Source organism: Phocoena phocoena, chromosome 2, assembly GCF_963924675.1.
Source record: "Phocoena phocoena chromosome 2, mPhoPho1.1, whole genome shotgun sequence".
In the NCBI taxonomy this organism is placed as follows: Eukaryota; Metazoa; Chordata; class Mammalia; order Artiodactyla; family Phocoenidae; genus Phocoena; species Phocoena phocoena.
Window position 1 is genome coordinate 149,483,814 of NC_089220.1, and position 17,597 is coordinate 149,501,410.

Sequence of the window (17,597 nt, forward strand, 5' to 3'; positions counted from 1 at the left end):
GGCCTCCTGTCCTTGTCCTGGAGAACACGCCCACCGGCCCCAGCTCAGCTGCTCCCATCTGGATGCTGCTCCTCTGGGTGGGGGAATGCATCAGGGCAGCAGAGGCTGTGAGCACTCTCCTCCACCAGACACAGGCTCCCAACGGTCCAGCCACGGCCCTTCACACGATACACACAGACCCCCAAACTGGAAGATAGTTTGATGTTTCCAATAAATTAATCTCCCATTCCCACTTCTCATTGGTGTTCATCTCCAGATTGGACCCTGACGCACTGATTCTTTGCACTGAAGTCCACACTCAAGACTTACTGACCTAACAGTAAATGCTCTAGCACTGTGTCCTCCCTAAGGGACTGTGCAGTGATCTGGAAGACAGAAACACGCTCTTTAACCAGGCCCTGCATCCCTTCACACGTACCTCCACGGCCAGGCCAGACGCCTGACAACTCAGGGAATGCACGGTCTGTGCTGAGGCTTGGAATTACCTTCTGTGCCACAAATGGCTATAAGCACAGACGGAAGATGGGTGGGACCACATCAAACTAAAAAGCTTCTGACAGCAAAGGAATCTGTCAACATGAAAAGGCGTGTACACAGCGGGAGAGAAAACTTGCAAATCAAATATTATCTGGTAAGGGGCTAATATCCAAAATATTTAATGAACTCAATAGCAAAATACAAACGATCCAATTAAAAAATGGGCTGAGGACCTAAATAGGCATTTCTCCAAAGAAGCACACAGATGGCCAACAGCTATAAGAAAAGGTGCTCAACATCACTCTTCAGGGAAATGCAAATCAAAACACATGAGACATCACCTCACACCTGTCAGAATAGCTATAATAAAAAAGACAAGAGATAACAAGTGTTGGTGAGGATGTGGAGAAAAGGGAACCATTGTGCACTGCTCGTGGGGATGTAAATTGGTGCAGCCACTATGGAAAACAGTATGGCAGTTCCTCAAAATATTAAAACTAGAACTACCATATGACCCAGCACTCCTACTCCTGGTTATTTATCTGAAGAAAATAAAAACACTAATTTGAAAAGATATATGCACACCAATGTTCACAACAGTACTATTTACAACAGCCAAGATATGGAAACAAACTAAATGTCCATTGATAGATGAATGGGTAAAAAAAGATGTGATACACACCCACACACCCACAGTGGAACACTACTCAGTCACAAAGGAGGAAATGCTGCAATTTGCAACAATGTGGATGAACCCTGACAGTATTATGCTTAGTGAAATAAGTCACATAGAGAAAAATAAATACCTACGAACTCACTTATAGGTGCAATCTACAAAATAAAAACACAAAAAAGCAAGCTCATATATACAGAGAACAGACTGGTGGTTGTGGGGCTGGGGCGGGGGGAATGGATGAAGGGGTCAAAGCTACAAGTTTGCAGTTCTAAGTAAGCCCTGAGGGTGTAATGTACAGCACTGTTACTGAAGTCAGTAATACTGTATTGAGATTTGAAAACTGCTCAGATGATAAAATTTAACCAAGTTCTCATCACAAGACAAAAAACTACATGTGGTGACAGATGTTAACTAGACTAATTGTGGTGACCATCTCACAATATACAAATGTATCAAATCAGTATATCATACATCTGAAACTAATACGTTATGTCAGTTTTTCCTCAATTAAAAAAAAACTTAAAAAAAGGAAGATGGAACTTGTCAATTGGCACTCACAAAGCGGAAGTTTATATTAATCACAATTAGCATGTTAAATTTATGGAAGACATTTGTAGCAACATGGATGGACTTCGAGATTATCATATTAAGTGAAGTCAGACAAAGAAAGACAAGTATCATATGATATTACTTATATGTGCAACCTAAAATATGATACAAATGAACTTATTTACAAAACAGACACACAGACACAGAAAACAAACGTCTGGTAACCAAAGGGAAAGGGAAGAGGGATAAATTAGGAGTTTGTGATTAGCATACACACTACTATATATAAAATAGATAAACAACAAGGTCCTACTGTATAGCACAGGGAACTATATTCAATATTTCATAATAGATTGGTTCAAGATGGCAGAGTACAAGGACGTGCGCTTACTCCCTCTTGTGAGAGCACGGAAATCACAACTAACTGCCGAACAATCATCGACAGGAAGACACTGGAACTCAACAAAAAAGATTCACCACGTCCAAAGACAAAGGAGAAGCCACAATGAGATGGTAGGAGGGGTGCAATCACAGTAAAATCAAATCCCATAAGTGGGTGACTCACAGACTGGGGAACACTTACACCACAGAAGTCCACCCACTGGAGTGAAGGTTCTGAGCCCCACGTCAGGCTTCCCAACCTGGGGGTCTGGCAACGGGAGGAGGAATTCCTAGACAATCAGACTTTGAAAGCTAGCAGGATTTGACTGCAGGACTTCGACAGGACTGGGAGAAACGAGACTCCATTCTTGGAGGGCACACACAAAGTGGTGTGTGCATCGGGACCCAGGGGAAGGAGCAGTGACCCTACAGGAGACTGAACCAGACCTACCTGCTAGTGTTGGAGGGTCTCCGGCAGAGGCGGGGGGTGGCTGTGTCTCACCATGGGGACAAGGACACTGGCAGCAGAATTTCTGGGAAGTACTCCTTGGCGTGAGCCCTCCCAGAGACTGCTATTAGCCCCACCAAAGAGCCAGTAGGCTCCAGTGTTGGGTCGCCTCAGGCCAAACAACCAACAGGGAGGGAACCCAGTCCCACCCATCAGCAGACAAGCAGATTAAAGTTTTACTGAGCTCTGAGCACCAGAGCAACAGCCAGCTGTACTCACCACCAGTCCCTCCCATCAGGAAACTTGCACAAGCCTCTAGATAGCCTCATTCACCAGAGGGCAGAAAGCAGAAGCAAGAACTACCATCCTGCAGCCTGTGGAACAAAAACCACATCCACAGAAAGACAGACAAGATGAAAAGGTAGAGGACTTTGTACCAGATGAAGGAACAAGATAAAACCACAGAAAAACAACTAAATGAAGTGGAGATAGGCAACTTTCCAGAAAAAGAATTCAGAATAATGATAGTGAAGATGATCCAGGACCTTGGGAAAAAGAATGGAGACAAAGATCGAGAAGATGCAAGAAATGTTTAAAAAACACCTAGAAGAATTAAAGATCAGACAGATGAACAATACAATAACTGAAATGAAGACTACACTAGAAGGAATCAATAGCAGAATAACTGAGGCAGAAGAACGGATAAGTGACCTGGAAGACAGAATGGTGGAATTCAATGCCGAGGAACAGAATAAAGAAAAAAGAATGAAAAGAAATAAAGACAGCCTAAGAGACCTCTGGGACAACATTAAATGCAACAACATTTGCATTATAGGGGTCCCAGAAGGAGAAGAGAGAAAGGACATGAGAAAATATCTGAAGAGATTATAGTCGAAACTTCCCTAACATGGGAAAGGAAACGGCCACCCAAGTCCAGGAAGTGCGGAGAGTCCCAGGCAGGATAAACCCAAGGAGAAACACACGGAGACACCTAGTAATGAAATTGACAAAAATTAAAGACAAAGAAAAATTATTGAAACCAACAGGGAAAAACAACAAATAACATACAAGGGAACTCCCATAAGGTTAACAGCTGATTTCTCAGCAGAAACTCTACAACCCAGAAGGGAGTGGCATGATATATTTAAAGTCATGAAAGGGAAGAACCTACAACCAAGGTTACTCTACCCAGCAAGGATCTCATTCAGATTCGATGGAGAAATCAAAAGCTACAGACAAGCAAAAGCTAAGAGAATTCAGCACCATCAAACCAGCTCTATAACAAATGCTAAAGGAACTTCTCTAAGTGGGAAACACAAGAAAAGAAATGGATCTACAAAAACAAACCCAAAACAATGAAGAAAATGGTCGTAAGAACATACATATCGATAATTACCTTAAAAATGAATGGATTAAATGCTCCAACAAAAGACACACGCTCGCTGAATGGATACAAAAACAAGACACATATATATGCTGTCTACAAGAGACCCACTTCAGACCTAGGGACACATTCAGACTGAAAGTGAGGGGATGGAAAGAGATGTTCCATGCAAATGGAAATCAAAAGAAAGCTGGAGTAGCAATACTCATCAGATAAAACAGACTTTGAAATAAAGAATATTACAAGAGACAAAGAAGGACACTACATAATGATCAAGGGATCAATCCAAGAAGACATAATAATTAGAAATATATATGCACCCAACATAGGAGGACCTCAATACCTAAGGCAACTGCTAATTAAAAGAGGAAATCGACAGTAACACAATAATAGTGGGGGACCTTAACACCTCACTTACCCCAACGGACAGATCATCCGAACAGAAAATTAATATGGAACATGAGCTTAAAATGACACAATAGACCAGATAGATTTAATTGATATTTATAGTACAGTCCATCCAACAGCAGATTACACTTTCTTCTCAAGTGCACATGGAACATTCTCCAGAATAGATCACATCTTGGGTCACAAATCAAGCCTCAGTAAATTTAAGAAAATTGAAATCATATCAAGCATCTTTTCTGACCACAACACTATGAGGTTAGAGATCAATTTCAGGGAACAAAACCATAAAAAACACAAACACATGGAGGTTAAACAATATGTTACTAAATAACCAAGAGATCACTGAAGAAATCAAAGAGGAAATCAAAAAATGCCTAGAGAGAAATTACAATGAAAACACAATGATCCAAAACCTATGAGATGCAGCAAAAGCGGTTCTAAGAAGGAAGTTTAAGAAAAATTTCAAAAACACCATCTAACGTTACACCTAAAGGAACTAGAAAGAACAAACAAAACCCAAAGTTAGTAGAAGGAAAGAAATCATAAAGATCAGAGCAGAAATAAATGAAATAGAAACAAAGAAAACAATAGCAAAGATCAATAAAACTAAAAGCTGTTCTTTGAGAAGATAAACAAAATTGACAAACCATTAGCTAGACTCATCAAGAAAAAGAGGGAGAGGACTCAAATCAATAAAATTAGAAATGAAAAAGGAGAAGTCACAACAGACACCGCAAAAATACAAAGCATCCTAAGAGACTACTACAAGCAACTCTATGCCAATAAAATGGACAGCCTAGAAGAAACAGACAAATTCTTAGAAACGTATAACCTTCCAAGACTGAAGCAGGAAGAAAAAGAAAATATCAACAGACCAATCACAAGTAATGAAATTAAAACTGTGATTAAAAATCTTCCAACAAACAGAAGTCCAGGAAGAGATGCCTTCACAGGTGAATTCTACCAAACATTTAGAGAAGAGCTAACACCCATCCTTCTCAAACTCTTCCAATACACTGCAGAGGAAGGAAGACTCCCAAACTCATTCTATGAGGCCACCACCACCCTGATAGCAAAACCGGACAAAGATACTACAAAAAAATAGAATTACAGACCAGTATCACTGATGAATACAGATGCAAAATTCCTCAACAAAATACTAGGAAACAGAATCCAACAACACATTAAAAGGATCATACACCATGATCAAGTGGGATTTATCCCAGGGACGCAAGGATTCCTCAATACACGCAAATCAATCAATGTGATACACCATATTAACAAATTGAATAAAAACCATATGATCATCTCAATAGATGCAGAAAAAGCTTTTGACAAAATTCAACACCCATTTATGATAAAAAACTCTCCAGAAAGTGGGCATAAAGGGAACCTACCTCAACATAATTAAGGCCATATATGACAAACCTACAGCAAACATCATTCTCAATGGTGAAAACCTGAAAGCATTTCCTCTAAGATCAGGAACAAGACAAGGAAGGATGTCCACTCTCGCCACTATTATTCAACATAGTTTTGGAAGTCCTAGCCATGGCAGTCAGAGAAGAAAAAGAAATAAAAGGAATACAAATTGGAAAAGAAGAAGTAAAACTGTCACTGTTTGTAGATGACATGATACTCTACATAGAGAATCCTAAAGATGCCACCAGAAAACTACTAGAGCTAATCAATGAATCTGGTAAAGTTGCAGGATACAAAATTAATGCACAGAAATCTCTTGCATTTGTATACACTAAAGATGAAAAATGGCAAAGAGAAATTAAGGAAACACTCCCATTTACCATTGCAACAAAAAGAATAAAATACCCAGGAATAAACCTACCTAGGGAGACAAAACACCTGTATGCAGAAAACTATAAGACACTGATGAAAGAAATTAAAAATGACACAAAACTTTAGTTTAGTGGAGGGATATACCATGGAGGGATGGAGGGATATACCATGTTCTTGGAATGGAAGAATCAATATTGTGAAAATGACTATACTACCCAAAGCAATCTACAGATTCAATGCAATCCCTATCAAACTACCAATGGCTTTTTTTTTTTTACAGAACTAGAACAAAAAATCTTAAAATTTGTACGGAGATACAAAAGACCCTGAATAGCCAAAGCAGTCTTGAGGGAAAAAAACAGAGCTGGAGGAATCAGACTCCCTGACTTCAGACTATACTAAGAAGCTACAGTAATCAAGACAATATGGTACTGGCACAAAAACAGAAATACAGATCAATGAAACAGGATAGAAAGCTCAGAGGCAAACCCACACACCTATGGTCAACTATTCTATGACAAAGGAGGCAAGGATATACAATGGAGAAAAGACAGTCTCTTCAATAAGTGGTGCTGGGAAAACTGGAGAGCTACATGTAAAAGAATGAAATTAGAACACTCTCTAACACCATACACAAAAATAAACTCAAAATGGATTAGAGACCTAAATGTAAGACTGGACACTATAAAACTCTTAGAGGAAAACATAGGAAGAACACTCTTTGACATAAATCACAGCAAGATCTTTTTTGATCCACCTCCTAGAGTAAAGGAAATAAAAACAAAGAAACAGAGACCTAATGAAACTTAAAAGCTTTTGGAAAGCAAAGGAAACTGCAAACAAGATGAAAAGAAAACCCTCAGAATGGGAGAAAATATTTGCAAACGAATCAACGGACAAAGGATTAATCTCCAAAATATATAAATAGCTCATGCAACTCAATATTAAAGAAACAAACAACCCAATCCAAAAATGGGCAGAAGACCTACATAGACATTTCTCCAAAGAAGACATACAGATGGCCAAGAAGCACATGAAAAGCTGCTCAACATCACTAATTATTAGAGAAATGCAAATCAAAACTACAGTGATGTTATCACCTCACACCAGTTAGAATGGGCATCATCAGAAAATCTACGAACAACAAATGCTGGAGAGGGTGTGGAGAAAAGCAAACCCTCTTGCACTGTTGGTGGAAATGTAAATTGATACAGCCACAATGGAGAACAGTATGGTGGTTCCTTAAAAAACTAAAAACAGAATTACCTTATGACCCAGCAATCCCACTACTGGGCATATACCTAGAGAAAACCATAATTCAAAAAGACACACGCACCCCAATGTGCACTGCAGCACTATTTACACCTAAATGCCCGTCGACAGACAAATGGATAAAGAAGATGTGGTGCACATATACAATGGAGTATTATTCAGCCATAAAAAGGAACGAAATCTGTAGAGATGTGGAGGGATCTAGAGACTGTCATACAGAGTAAAGTCAGTCAGAAAGAGAAAAACAAATATTGTATATTAACGCATATATGTGGAGCCTAGAAAAATGGTACAGATGAACTGGTTTGCAGGGAAGAAATAGAGACACAGATGTGGAGAACAAACGTATGGACACCAAGGTGCGAATGTGGCAGGGGGGTGTGGAGTGACGTGACGAACTGGGAGATTGGGATTGACATATGTACATTAATACGTATAAAATGGATAACTAATAAGAACCTGCTGTATAAAAACATAATATTTTATAATAAACTATAATGGAAAAAAGTCTGAAAAAGAATCTATAGCTATATCTGAATCACTTTGCTGTACACCAGAAACACAACATTGTAAATCAACTATACTTCAATTAAAAAAAAATTTATGCAAGAGCTTAAACTCTTTGTATGTCTAAAGAAGAATTCAGAGATTATAAATAGGTTATAAGTTGACATTGTCTTTACAAAATTATATCACCTCCAACTTAGCATGATCAAATGGAATTACTTACTTTTCACTTAAAGTCAAATCCACCTCCTGACAAGCCTGATAAATTCATGTAATCCCAGCCAACTTATTTTTTTTTTTCAGCAGGGGGGGTTGGGGTGTGTATATGTATTTGTGTGTACTGTGTGTATGCATATATATAAATAGACTTCATTAATATAAAGTCTCATATGATAAAATTCACAACTTTAAAGATACAACCCAATGGATTCTGACAAAGGTATCACAATGCGGAAGGTGCTGCCACCCCCAGAAGGTTCCCCGCAGGTGATCCCTGCTGTGCTCCTGGACTCACCAGCCTCTGGCACTAGAGCATCGCCATTTCTAGGGCTTCAGGTAAATGAACCTGTTCCACAGGTGTTCCTTTATGCCCCTAACTTCACTTAGCACAGTGCTTTGAGACTCACGGATATTGAGTGTATCAGTATTTTGGTCCCCTTTATGGCTGAGCAGCATTTCACTGTGTGGATATTTCACAGTATTTCCCTGTGTGGACACCACGTGGGTGGAAATGAGGCTGGCTCAAGTTCCGTGTGGACCGATGCTTTCACTTCTCTTGGGTAAACGCTCAGGAGTAGGACCACCGGGCTTTACAAGCAGTGCAAGTTAGCACTGGAAGATACCACAGACCCGTTTCTGTGCTCATAGCGCCTGCACCACAGGGACCGGGGTGGGGGGTTCCATGAGGAGCTCAAGGCCTGTGTCGCCCCCGAGACCTGCCTCTCCTGAACCCACAGCTCACACTGTCCACAGGGCCCGTTTGCAGTTAACTATGTACTGCAACACAACACACGTTTAGTGGCCTATTACAGTCCCTGGTATAGAAAAGGCATTTGTAAAATCCATGAATGAATATACCTTATAAAGCCACCTCTTTTCCAGTATGCCTGCCTTTCCTGCTGAATCACAGGGTGGATTTTCTAAAAACAGGGTCAATCCTACTGGGGTTGAACCCACTGCACCAAACAGAGAACTCCACAGGCACCCAACAGAGGATTGTTGGCTGAAACGACACTTATCCCTAAACAGCACAGTGGGGTTGGGTGAAGGCAAGGGAATTACCAGGCCCGACCTTTTTCATAGATCTGCTGCTTGTCTTCCGGGGAAAGAGAGTTGACCTTTTGCTTCAGTTTTTCTGTTTCCAGCTGCATTTGTTTCTCAGAATACTTGTCGTCTGGTTTCATTGATAAAGTCAACTTATGCTGATTATTCTGCAACAAAAAAGCCAAATTAAAACAAGACTTTATCATGTCCAGCACCGAGCCAGCCTCGAGCAGTTCCATTTTCCCGTTTCACACAGTCACGACAACAGAACTCGCCCCAACGACAGAACTCGCCCCGAAGGGCTGTGTGTGGAAAGCCTGTGCGCCACACGCAATCCTTGAGGTCCACACACAATCCTCGAGGTCCATGTGCTCTGCGGGGACCACGTACTCCACACAAGCCGGTGCTGTGACATGACCACTGTGGTTACTACGTCTTAACCACAAACGCGTTGACATTCAACATTCCCTTTACACGTTGGTTGTACAAAGAAACCGCTTGCACTTTTTAATATTATAAACCTTTGGCTTTAGTCTAAATCGAAAATAACGTAGAATAAAGTAATTTAATTTTTACCTAGTCTTCATTATACTGTTAACTTCTCAAAGGCTGGGACTAAATTCTGCACTCAGTATTTTATAAATTATGAGGACAAAACAGATGTTGCCCTAACGTGAAAATAAATGTTAGGTGACTTAATGTGCCCGATTTACGCAGCCACTAGAAACACACGCACGCAAAAGGTTCACCTGAGACACTACAGAGTGGGAGAATTACAGCACGACAAGCACTTCATGCAAAGTAACTCGTAACTCAAGAGAGACTGCTGGCTGAATGGTCCCAAGTGCTGGTGCACAGGAACGCCGCTCCCACTCATGGCAGGACGGTGTCGTCCCCCCACCCCCCGACCCCCGGGGAAAGGGAGGTAGATGACTTCCTGTCCTATTAATGACCATCCACCAAGGAACACACACCAAGCACAAAAGCCCACAAATCTGTGGAGACAAACAAGGGAGCACCAGAAGACACCTTGGTAAAAACAACCAGAACATTTACACATTTAGGCGACTCTTCTCGTATTCTATATATCCTATTACCAAAACACGACAAAAACACAGGCAGATGTTTTGTTATACACATACCTACACACATTCATATGTAAAAAAACACATGCCATATTCATACAAAAACCAACCTGCCAAAAAAAAAAACAAACAAACCTGCCTAAGAATCTGGAAAATTGAATTTTTAAAACTAATATGACTATTTACAATTTTAATTAGTAAGAAATTATGTCACCTATTAGCAGAAATGGACTTACACAATGTAGATTATATTCCTAATGTTCCCTTCATTGTTATAAAATTCCACTTCAAAACTACAGATATAAATCCTCCAAGTTTCTTACTTTAAAATACTGTTTTACTTTTTCTTGCAAAAATTTTGGATTTTCCTCCAGGCACTTCCGGAACTGGGCCACCTGACTCCCGAGCTTGAGGAGCTCCACGGGGTCCCCATCGTGATTCCAGCAGGAAGCTATGTACTGCAATGGGGGGGTCACAACATGCGGCACGTTACCTGTGAACTCTGCGTCGGTTCAGCCAACATCCAAGCCTGCCTTTTCATTAAGACTCAGTTTCTATATTTAAAAATACCACAGATGACTGTTCATGACAAAAATTAAGTCGTTCTTTGGCTAGAAAAAGGAAAACTAAACTCATTTTATGTGAGTTTTTTTCCCTAACAAATTAAAAAGCACAGGTTCAAAAATTACTTTTTGGAAAATATAATTACTAATAGTTATCATAAATCCCTATCCGTTTAAAGCACTCTGCATAAATCTATTAAAAAATAAGACATCGGAAAGCTAATGAAGTAAGCTAGTAAAGACAAGCAACGTATTATTAAAATTAACAGTAATTTTATATCCGATCTGAAACACCGTTAACTTTCAAGGTTCAAATGAAAGGTGCTGTGAATAACAACCTGTATTTTCGAGAACCACTAATTATAAAGGTAACAAAACAAGAGAAATGAGGCGCTTGAGCAATACACACAGACGTCAGGGCGAGTCCAAAGCTGACAGACTGGTGCTTCATCTGTATCTCAATTTTATGAAGTAAGGCTTCGATTCGATCATCTTCAAATCCTTTCCTATAGAAACACCAAGAACTCAGATGTTGAGAAGAAATCCATGTTCCTGAACAAGGCAGCTCCCATGAAGGAGTATGTGTTCTGTGACGTAAAGTGCCCCCTACACTCAGGAGGGGACACTCCAGCCCAGCCCCACAGACACCTCACGTACTCGATGATGTCATCCAGTGTCCTATCCACGAGGTCCTGGACTGTCTGAATGTCCTTCTCTGCGATACCCTGCAGGCCCACGCTGAAGTAGGCCTCCCGTGTGCAGCCATTGTACCTGGGATACAAAAGCAGGTAATGCGTTAGAATCTGTACAGCCTCCATCACTCGTTTATAAGATGCTTTACTGAGATCAAATCCTCTACAGGACACAGGCAAGGACTCCCCCATGAGAAAGTCAGTAAAGCAGCGTCCTCGGGTATTTGCTGCTCAGATACAACTAGTCACATTTACATTCATGTCCTTTTAACATTTCTAAAAATCACCACAATTTAAATTTTAGATTTAAGGCAGAATAAATCTAGAGAGTTTTAATAAAATCTAAAGATTTCAAAGAATATTTAATGGCCTGATTTTTAAAACAGGCAGCAGTATGCCATTCTGAGATCTTGGAAGAGCTACCTTGTTGGGTTTTGTTTGGTTTTTTTTTTTGCCAAATGTCCCCTGCAGGGGACACCAACAGCTTGTCCTGGAACCATAGCTGGGGCGGGAAGACGGCCGTCCTGTGACTATGGAATGTGGAGCATCTACACCCCTGACCCCCGCCCATGAGCTGCCAGTTTTGACAACCTAAAATGTGTCCAGACATTGTGAAATGTCAAAATTGCCCCTATCGTGGACTAATGATCTGATCTGATAATAAAACGTACCCAACGTCAGGGGAAAAGTCTGTGCCAAGTCCAGATTCAATGAGGGCTTTGTAGAAGGGGGAGTTGGGGCCACTGATCAAGAGTGAAGACAGAAGGCTCAACGTGAAGGCTTCAAATGTGTCAGTGATGCTTCATTTATAAAAACGGGAGGGGGGAGAAAAAAAGGGAAACGGTTGGCCCTTATAAATGTTTTCAAAATTATTAAAATCACTACTAAATTGACACTTATTTCCCCCCAAAACTGAAATTCTACTAGAAATTCTTGCATTTCAGCTTGTATTTTAACAGTTACACGGGTAAAGAGAGTATTTTTTGATATTCAAAGCTCTCATATGCTGGAATTCTGGGGCTCCCAAACCCTGAGGCTAACAGAGCTGCACATCGCATGCTATCACACAACAGGGTGCCCAGCACTCTGACGTGCACTGTTTCAGTATAACCACACCGCCCACACGCAGATGAGACACACACAGGAAACGGGGCCATTCGGTCAGGCTGTGCAGCTGCAGAGGGCAGACACAGACAGCGCGGCAGGACCCCTTCCTGCCCACACGCCCTGCGGGCCCAGGCCTCTGGGATTAGTCTCGTGTGAACAAATGTTCTTTCAAGGCCACAGTTCACAGTGCTCTTCTCACACACAGAGGCATCCCCGACCCCCAACGCTAAACCCAAACCATCCCAGACGTTGTTAAAAACACCCCACAGCTAACACTGCTGGACTCCTGAATTCTTACTGTCCACTCACTTACGCCCAAGTGGAGCGTCCCCCGCTCCCGACCTCCCAGCTACCCTGTCCCCACTGGGTCGGCAGCGTGAGCTCCACGCACACTCACTCTGGCAGGAGGAAGCTGACACTGATGGTCGTCTGCTCTGAGGAGCCCGCGGCCAGCGAGTCCGGGGCACACGTGATCTGGAACTCCCTCTGGAAGAGGACAGAGCATGTGTGAAGGGGTTCAACCAAGCACAGGTTACCTGATGTATAAAACGGTCCACAGGATACTTTTCACTAGATTAACTTTCCTCCCAAACAAGTAACTGCTCTTCAGGCTTGAGAAGCTGTTACGTACACAGCACAGTCCACGGCATCTGAAAACCCTATTAACATATGCCGTGCCTCCGTAGCACGTATTTGACAGGCCTGGTGACACTTATACTCTGGACCCGGCACTTACAGGCTTATCCCAAGGCTTCTGGGCTGGCACTGTGGTATGTGGCTTGATTCTCTGAAATTTACTCAGTGCTTCTTCATGAATTTGTTTCAGATGCTGTTCTAGCGGAAAATTACCATAAGTGAAGAACCTGAAATTTTGAGAGAATACCTTAGTTTATTTTAGGTTAAAAGATTAGAAATCAACACAGATGGCTTTGTGTGAACTGGAGGGTGTGCAGGACATGACAGCCGATAACAAGCCAGTTTCCAGGCTGAAGTGAACTTCACACAGGAACACCTTTTTCCACTTAATTTAACCACAAACACTGAAGAGGCTTTTGCTGTTTACAAGATATGGTTCAAACAAAACACAAACTGTACAAAAGGTATTAATTAAATGTAGTCTGGCAAAAATTGCTCTTCATTTTTAATCTACTATTAAAGGTGTTTCAAAAACCAAATAAGTTGCACATTAAAAAACTTAAGACCTTAGCTACAGTAACACAATAATCCACCTAAGACTACCAAACACAATTGAATTCACAAACTTCAAATTGAGGCTACAAGTTTCAGGTCACACATGTTTTTAAGACAACATATTATTCATCCGGGATAAAGAAGACAATGACAGACTTCATCTTTGTAACAGAATGCTGTGTGAGCTACGCTTAAGGGCTAGGGAAGTAGCATCCTAAAGATCCCGTCACATCTCCCACTCGGAATTTAGAATGTGATAATCCAGGGCAACAAGCACCCCTGGTGCCATCTAAACACAGTCTCTATATGCCCGTCTGCATTTAGCTCCAGAACTCCCTGGAGAAAAGGCCAGCTATGGACTGGGGGCAGGATGAGCCTGGATTTGGGGCTGGGGCAGAAACCAGTGAAGTTACTGAAGACTAAAGACCTTCAGAAAGACAGGATGACTGTCAAGGAACTTCCTTAGGCCACAGTGGGGCAAATTTGAGCATTAAAAATTTTTATTTTAATTTCACTTGATCACACCTTAAATATACACATATATGAAAACGTTTCCATGAGGTTGTAATGATATTTAAAAAAATGAAATAATTCAAATAAGACTAAAAAAAAGTCCTTTCTGTCGTCACTGGAGGAGTGCCAGCCCCCAAAACTGGACAGCCAAGGGAAACCTCACTCCCACTGCCCACCCACCGCCTTTCCCGGGAGAATAGTACTTCAGGGTAAATTCTTCTTTACAGAAACCCAGCCAATAAATATAGAAGAAATTACAGAATTCTTTAGAAAATTTGCAAATCCTATCACAGGAACTGCTCCAGGCAACAATTATCACTGAACATGAGAGCCGCTCCTAGGCCGTGAGGAGTGTGAATATTCTTGGGGCCAGCACGCCACCCCAGCAGACGGCCTGGGTCCACAGGAGGAGCAGGCTTTCAGTGGAGCGAGGTCGCCATCACCAGCCCACCAGCCCTGGCATCCCCGCTGGGTGCCGCAGGCATGCAGGCATCACCTACGAGGGTGCAGGCAGTCTCTGGACCCACGTCCAGCTCTCAGGAAACACAGAAGCACGTCCGCCAATACCAGAGAAGCGGCGAGACACCCCAGAAGGCGAGAAAGTCAAGAGGGGGCCTGGCCTAACGTCTTCAACTGGCCCATGAGAATGAGGAGGGGGCACTGTCCCACTAGAAAGGGTGCTTAGGACACACGGCAGGGAAAGGCAGTTTGTGGGCCCCATCTGATCAAACATTTCAGGGACAACTGGAAAATCAATTTGGGCTGAGGTATAGGTGGTTTTAATCAGTTTTAATCAATTATTTTTTATTTTGTTTAACGTGAAAATGCTATTATCTTATGTAAAAGAACATCCTCGAACATATCTGCATGTATCTACATATACCTATGTACACGTCCAAAGGATGAAGCTACGCGGTAAGTGTAGAGTTCGTTGTTCTACTCTTTACACTCTCCTGGATGCTTTAGACTTTTCATAATTTAAATTTTAAAATTTTGCACTTAAAATAATCTTGCAAGTATGACTTTACATGAACGCTTAATGTATTTGCAAACACGGCTATTAGCGTTTTATTATTAACAGTATCTTACACAAGCAATCTAATAGGAAGTAAATCTCTGAGGTTTACTGATGCAGCTGCCACTTTGGGGGCACCTCTCCAGGGCCCGTGTCAGCCTGCAAGGAGGACCTGCCAGCCTCCCCTGTCACCCCCTCAGCACAAAGCTGAGCTGCAGAGGAGGCAGGCGGGCAGGCCAGGCCCTCACCTTGCTGGGCGTGTGAGAGTTACCGCTGCAGACCCGAAGGAGTGTCTAAACGCACACATTATTAAGCAAACCTTTCCAAGCCGAACTGGAGAAAAGCATGACAGTGCAAGGAAAGCAAACACCTGGCACTGAGCTTCACAAGGCAGTCACCTGGCGTTGCTGGGGTGGTAGTGTGTGGCGTGGAACTGTCTGAGCTGCTCCCACGTGAGGTCCGGGATGCACAAGGGGTCCCCTCCGGAGACCACTGAGTATGTGTGGTCGGGAAGCAGGTGGCTCTGAACGTGCTGCGAGAACATCCTCTCGTTATCTGTCTTCAAGTAAAAGTACACGTGTACGTGAAGACCAACGCAGGCACTGTTCGTGTAATTCAACAAATGAGCCACATCCTGGGAGCACACCCACCAACATCCCGCAAGGACAACTGTTCTCGTGGTACATGAGGACGCCCACCGATGCATCTTTCAGCCATGAAGTGATGTTAATTAAGCTATGTATGGTTTTTTCAGGCGTGGTGCTACCGCACACTTTTAAGACCTACAGTAAAGTGTACACGTAACTTTTACACGCACCAGGAGCCAAAAAACCCCACGACCCGCCTTACTGAGACATTCCCTTTATGCAGTGGTCTTTACCAATAACTTGATATGTAATTAGATCTGTAAACCCCACCATATACTCGGGCAAGAGAGAGTGGAAAAGACACGGTCTCGGGATCGTCAGAAACGCAGTCTTCACCTGGCTGACACCCTACAGGTCACAGGTCACTGTGGCTCCCACACCACAGCTGGGAACTGCTGACCAGCTCACCGTCCTGCGGTCCCTGCTCACAGCACTGTGCCCGCTAATTCCAGTCCTCATAGTGAGAAAACTGTGACGTGGCATGACGCCAACTAGCTACTGAGCCTATTTGTACTTCAACACTTTATACGGTAAGATAATTTAGCCCAACGTGAAAAAGGAAAACACTCACAAATGCTCCCTTCATTTCGTTAAAGACAACTCCTTTAAAGACCAAGGGCGTCTGGGGGTCATTGGGATCCTCATGTTCTAGTCGCCATCCTTCCTGCCTAAAGAGTAACAAACAATTACATGGGGACGGTGACTCTATCACTAAGGTAAAGATCAGTTAACCAATCACAACATACCAGAAATCCAGTTCCCGTAAGCAGGGAAAGAAGGCTGCGTCCAAATACACGGATAGGAGGTTCCGGAAGTCCTTGGGGTTTTGTGTGGAAAATGGGTACAGGGTGTAATCACTAGCTGGACACAATGAAGAGGGCGATTTTAAATACAGCAGTAGTTCCCGCAGGACTCCTCCACCTCAGCCCCGTCTCAGCCTCACGGCAGGCCTGACCCGGCAGGGGCACAGAGGCAGCAGCGCCCACTCTGGGCGGCAGGTCTGGCGCCGGGGTCACCGCGGGCCCAGAGGACGGCCTGGCCCACGGAGCGCCCACTGTGTGTGCCCAGCCGCCCCCATCGCCAGCCTGTCACTGCCCGGCTTCCTGCAGTCACCACCCAGACACCAGCACCATCACTGCTAACCTAAGCTCCAGAGGCCGAGCTTTCTAACATTACTTCCCAAAGAAAATGGCTGTCACCTTTTCCAGACAAAACTCAGACACATTTTTTCCTAAAACTCCAGGTTTTATAATCAACCACAATTTGGCTTTCCCAAATGATTAAGCTTCTAACGTCCTCCAGACAGGGAATGGGAAATCCACCCCAGTCTCCTGAGTGCCAACACCCCACCCCCTCCCGCCATCTCAGAAACTGCGGGAAGGCAGGGCTGTGTCCCGAGACCGCGTCTCACCCGTGAAGGCGTTCATGAACGTAGACAGCGACCTGTTCAGCATTTTGAAGAAGGGGTCCCGGCAGGGGTACCTCTGAGAGCCGCACAGGACCGTGTGCTCCAGGACGTGCGGGGCACCGCTGCTGTCCATGGGGGTGGTGCGGAACTGCACACTGCGGGGACAGGGTCCACACCTGGTCAGCCACCGCCTGGCCGTGGGGAGCGGAGGAGGGAA

General features: G+C 43.1%; 1 protein-coding gene across 1 annotated transcript in view; it reads right to left on the reverse strand.

Moving 5' to 3' along the window:
- Positions 1-17,597, reverse strand: part of PITRM1 (pitrilysin metallopeptidase 1) — a 31,120-nt gene that overhangs the window by 9,050 nt on the left and 4,473 nt on the right. Inside the window, exons 4-14 of the mRNA XM_065871780.1 lie at positions 17,384-17,535; positions 16,719-16,833; positions 16,544-16,640; positions 15,724-15,884; positions 13,343-13,469; positions 13,004-13,092; positions 12,171-12,299; positions 11,465-11,578; positions 11,217-11,313; positions 10,568-10,702; positions 9,188-9,326 (exon numbers count right to left, since the gene is read on the reverse strand). Coding sequence (XP_065727852.1) covers positions 9,188-9,326; positions 10,568-10,702; positions 11,217-11,313; positions 11,465-11,578; positions 12,171-12,299; positions 13,004-13,092; positions 13,343-13,469; positions 15,724-15,884; positions 16,544-16,640; positions 16,719-16,833; positions 17,384-17,535 — 1,355 coding nt within the window. The remainder of the gene's footprint in view (positions 1-9,187; positions 9,327-10,567; positions 10,703-11,216; positions 11,314-11,464; positions 11,579-12,170; positions 12,300-13,003; positions 13,093-13,342; positions 13,470-15,723; positions 15,885-16,543; positions 16,641-16,718; positions 16,834-17,383; positions 17,536-17,597) is intronic.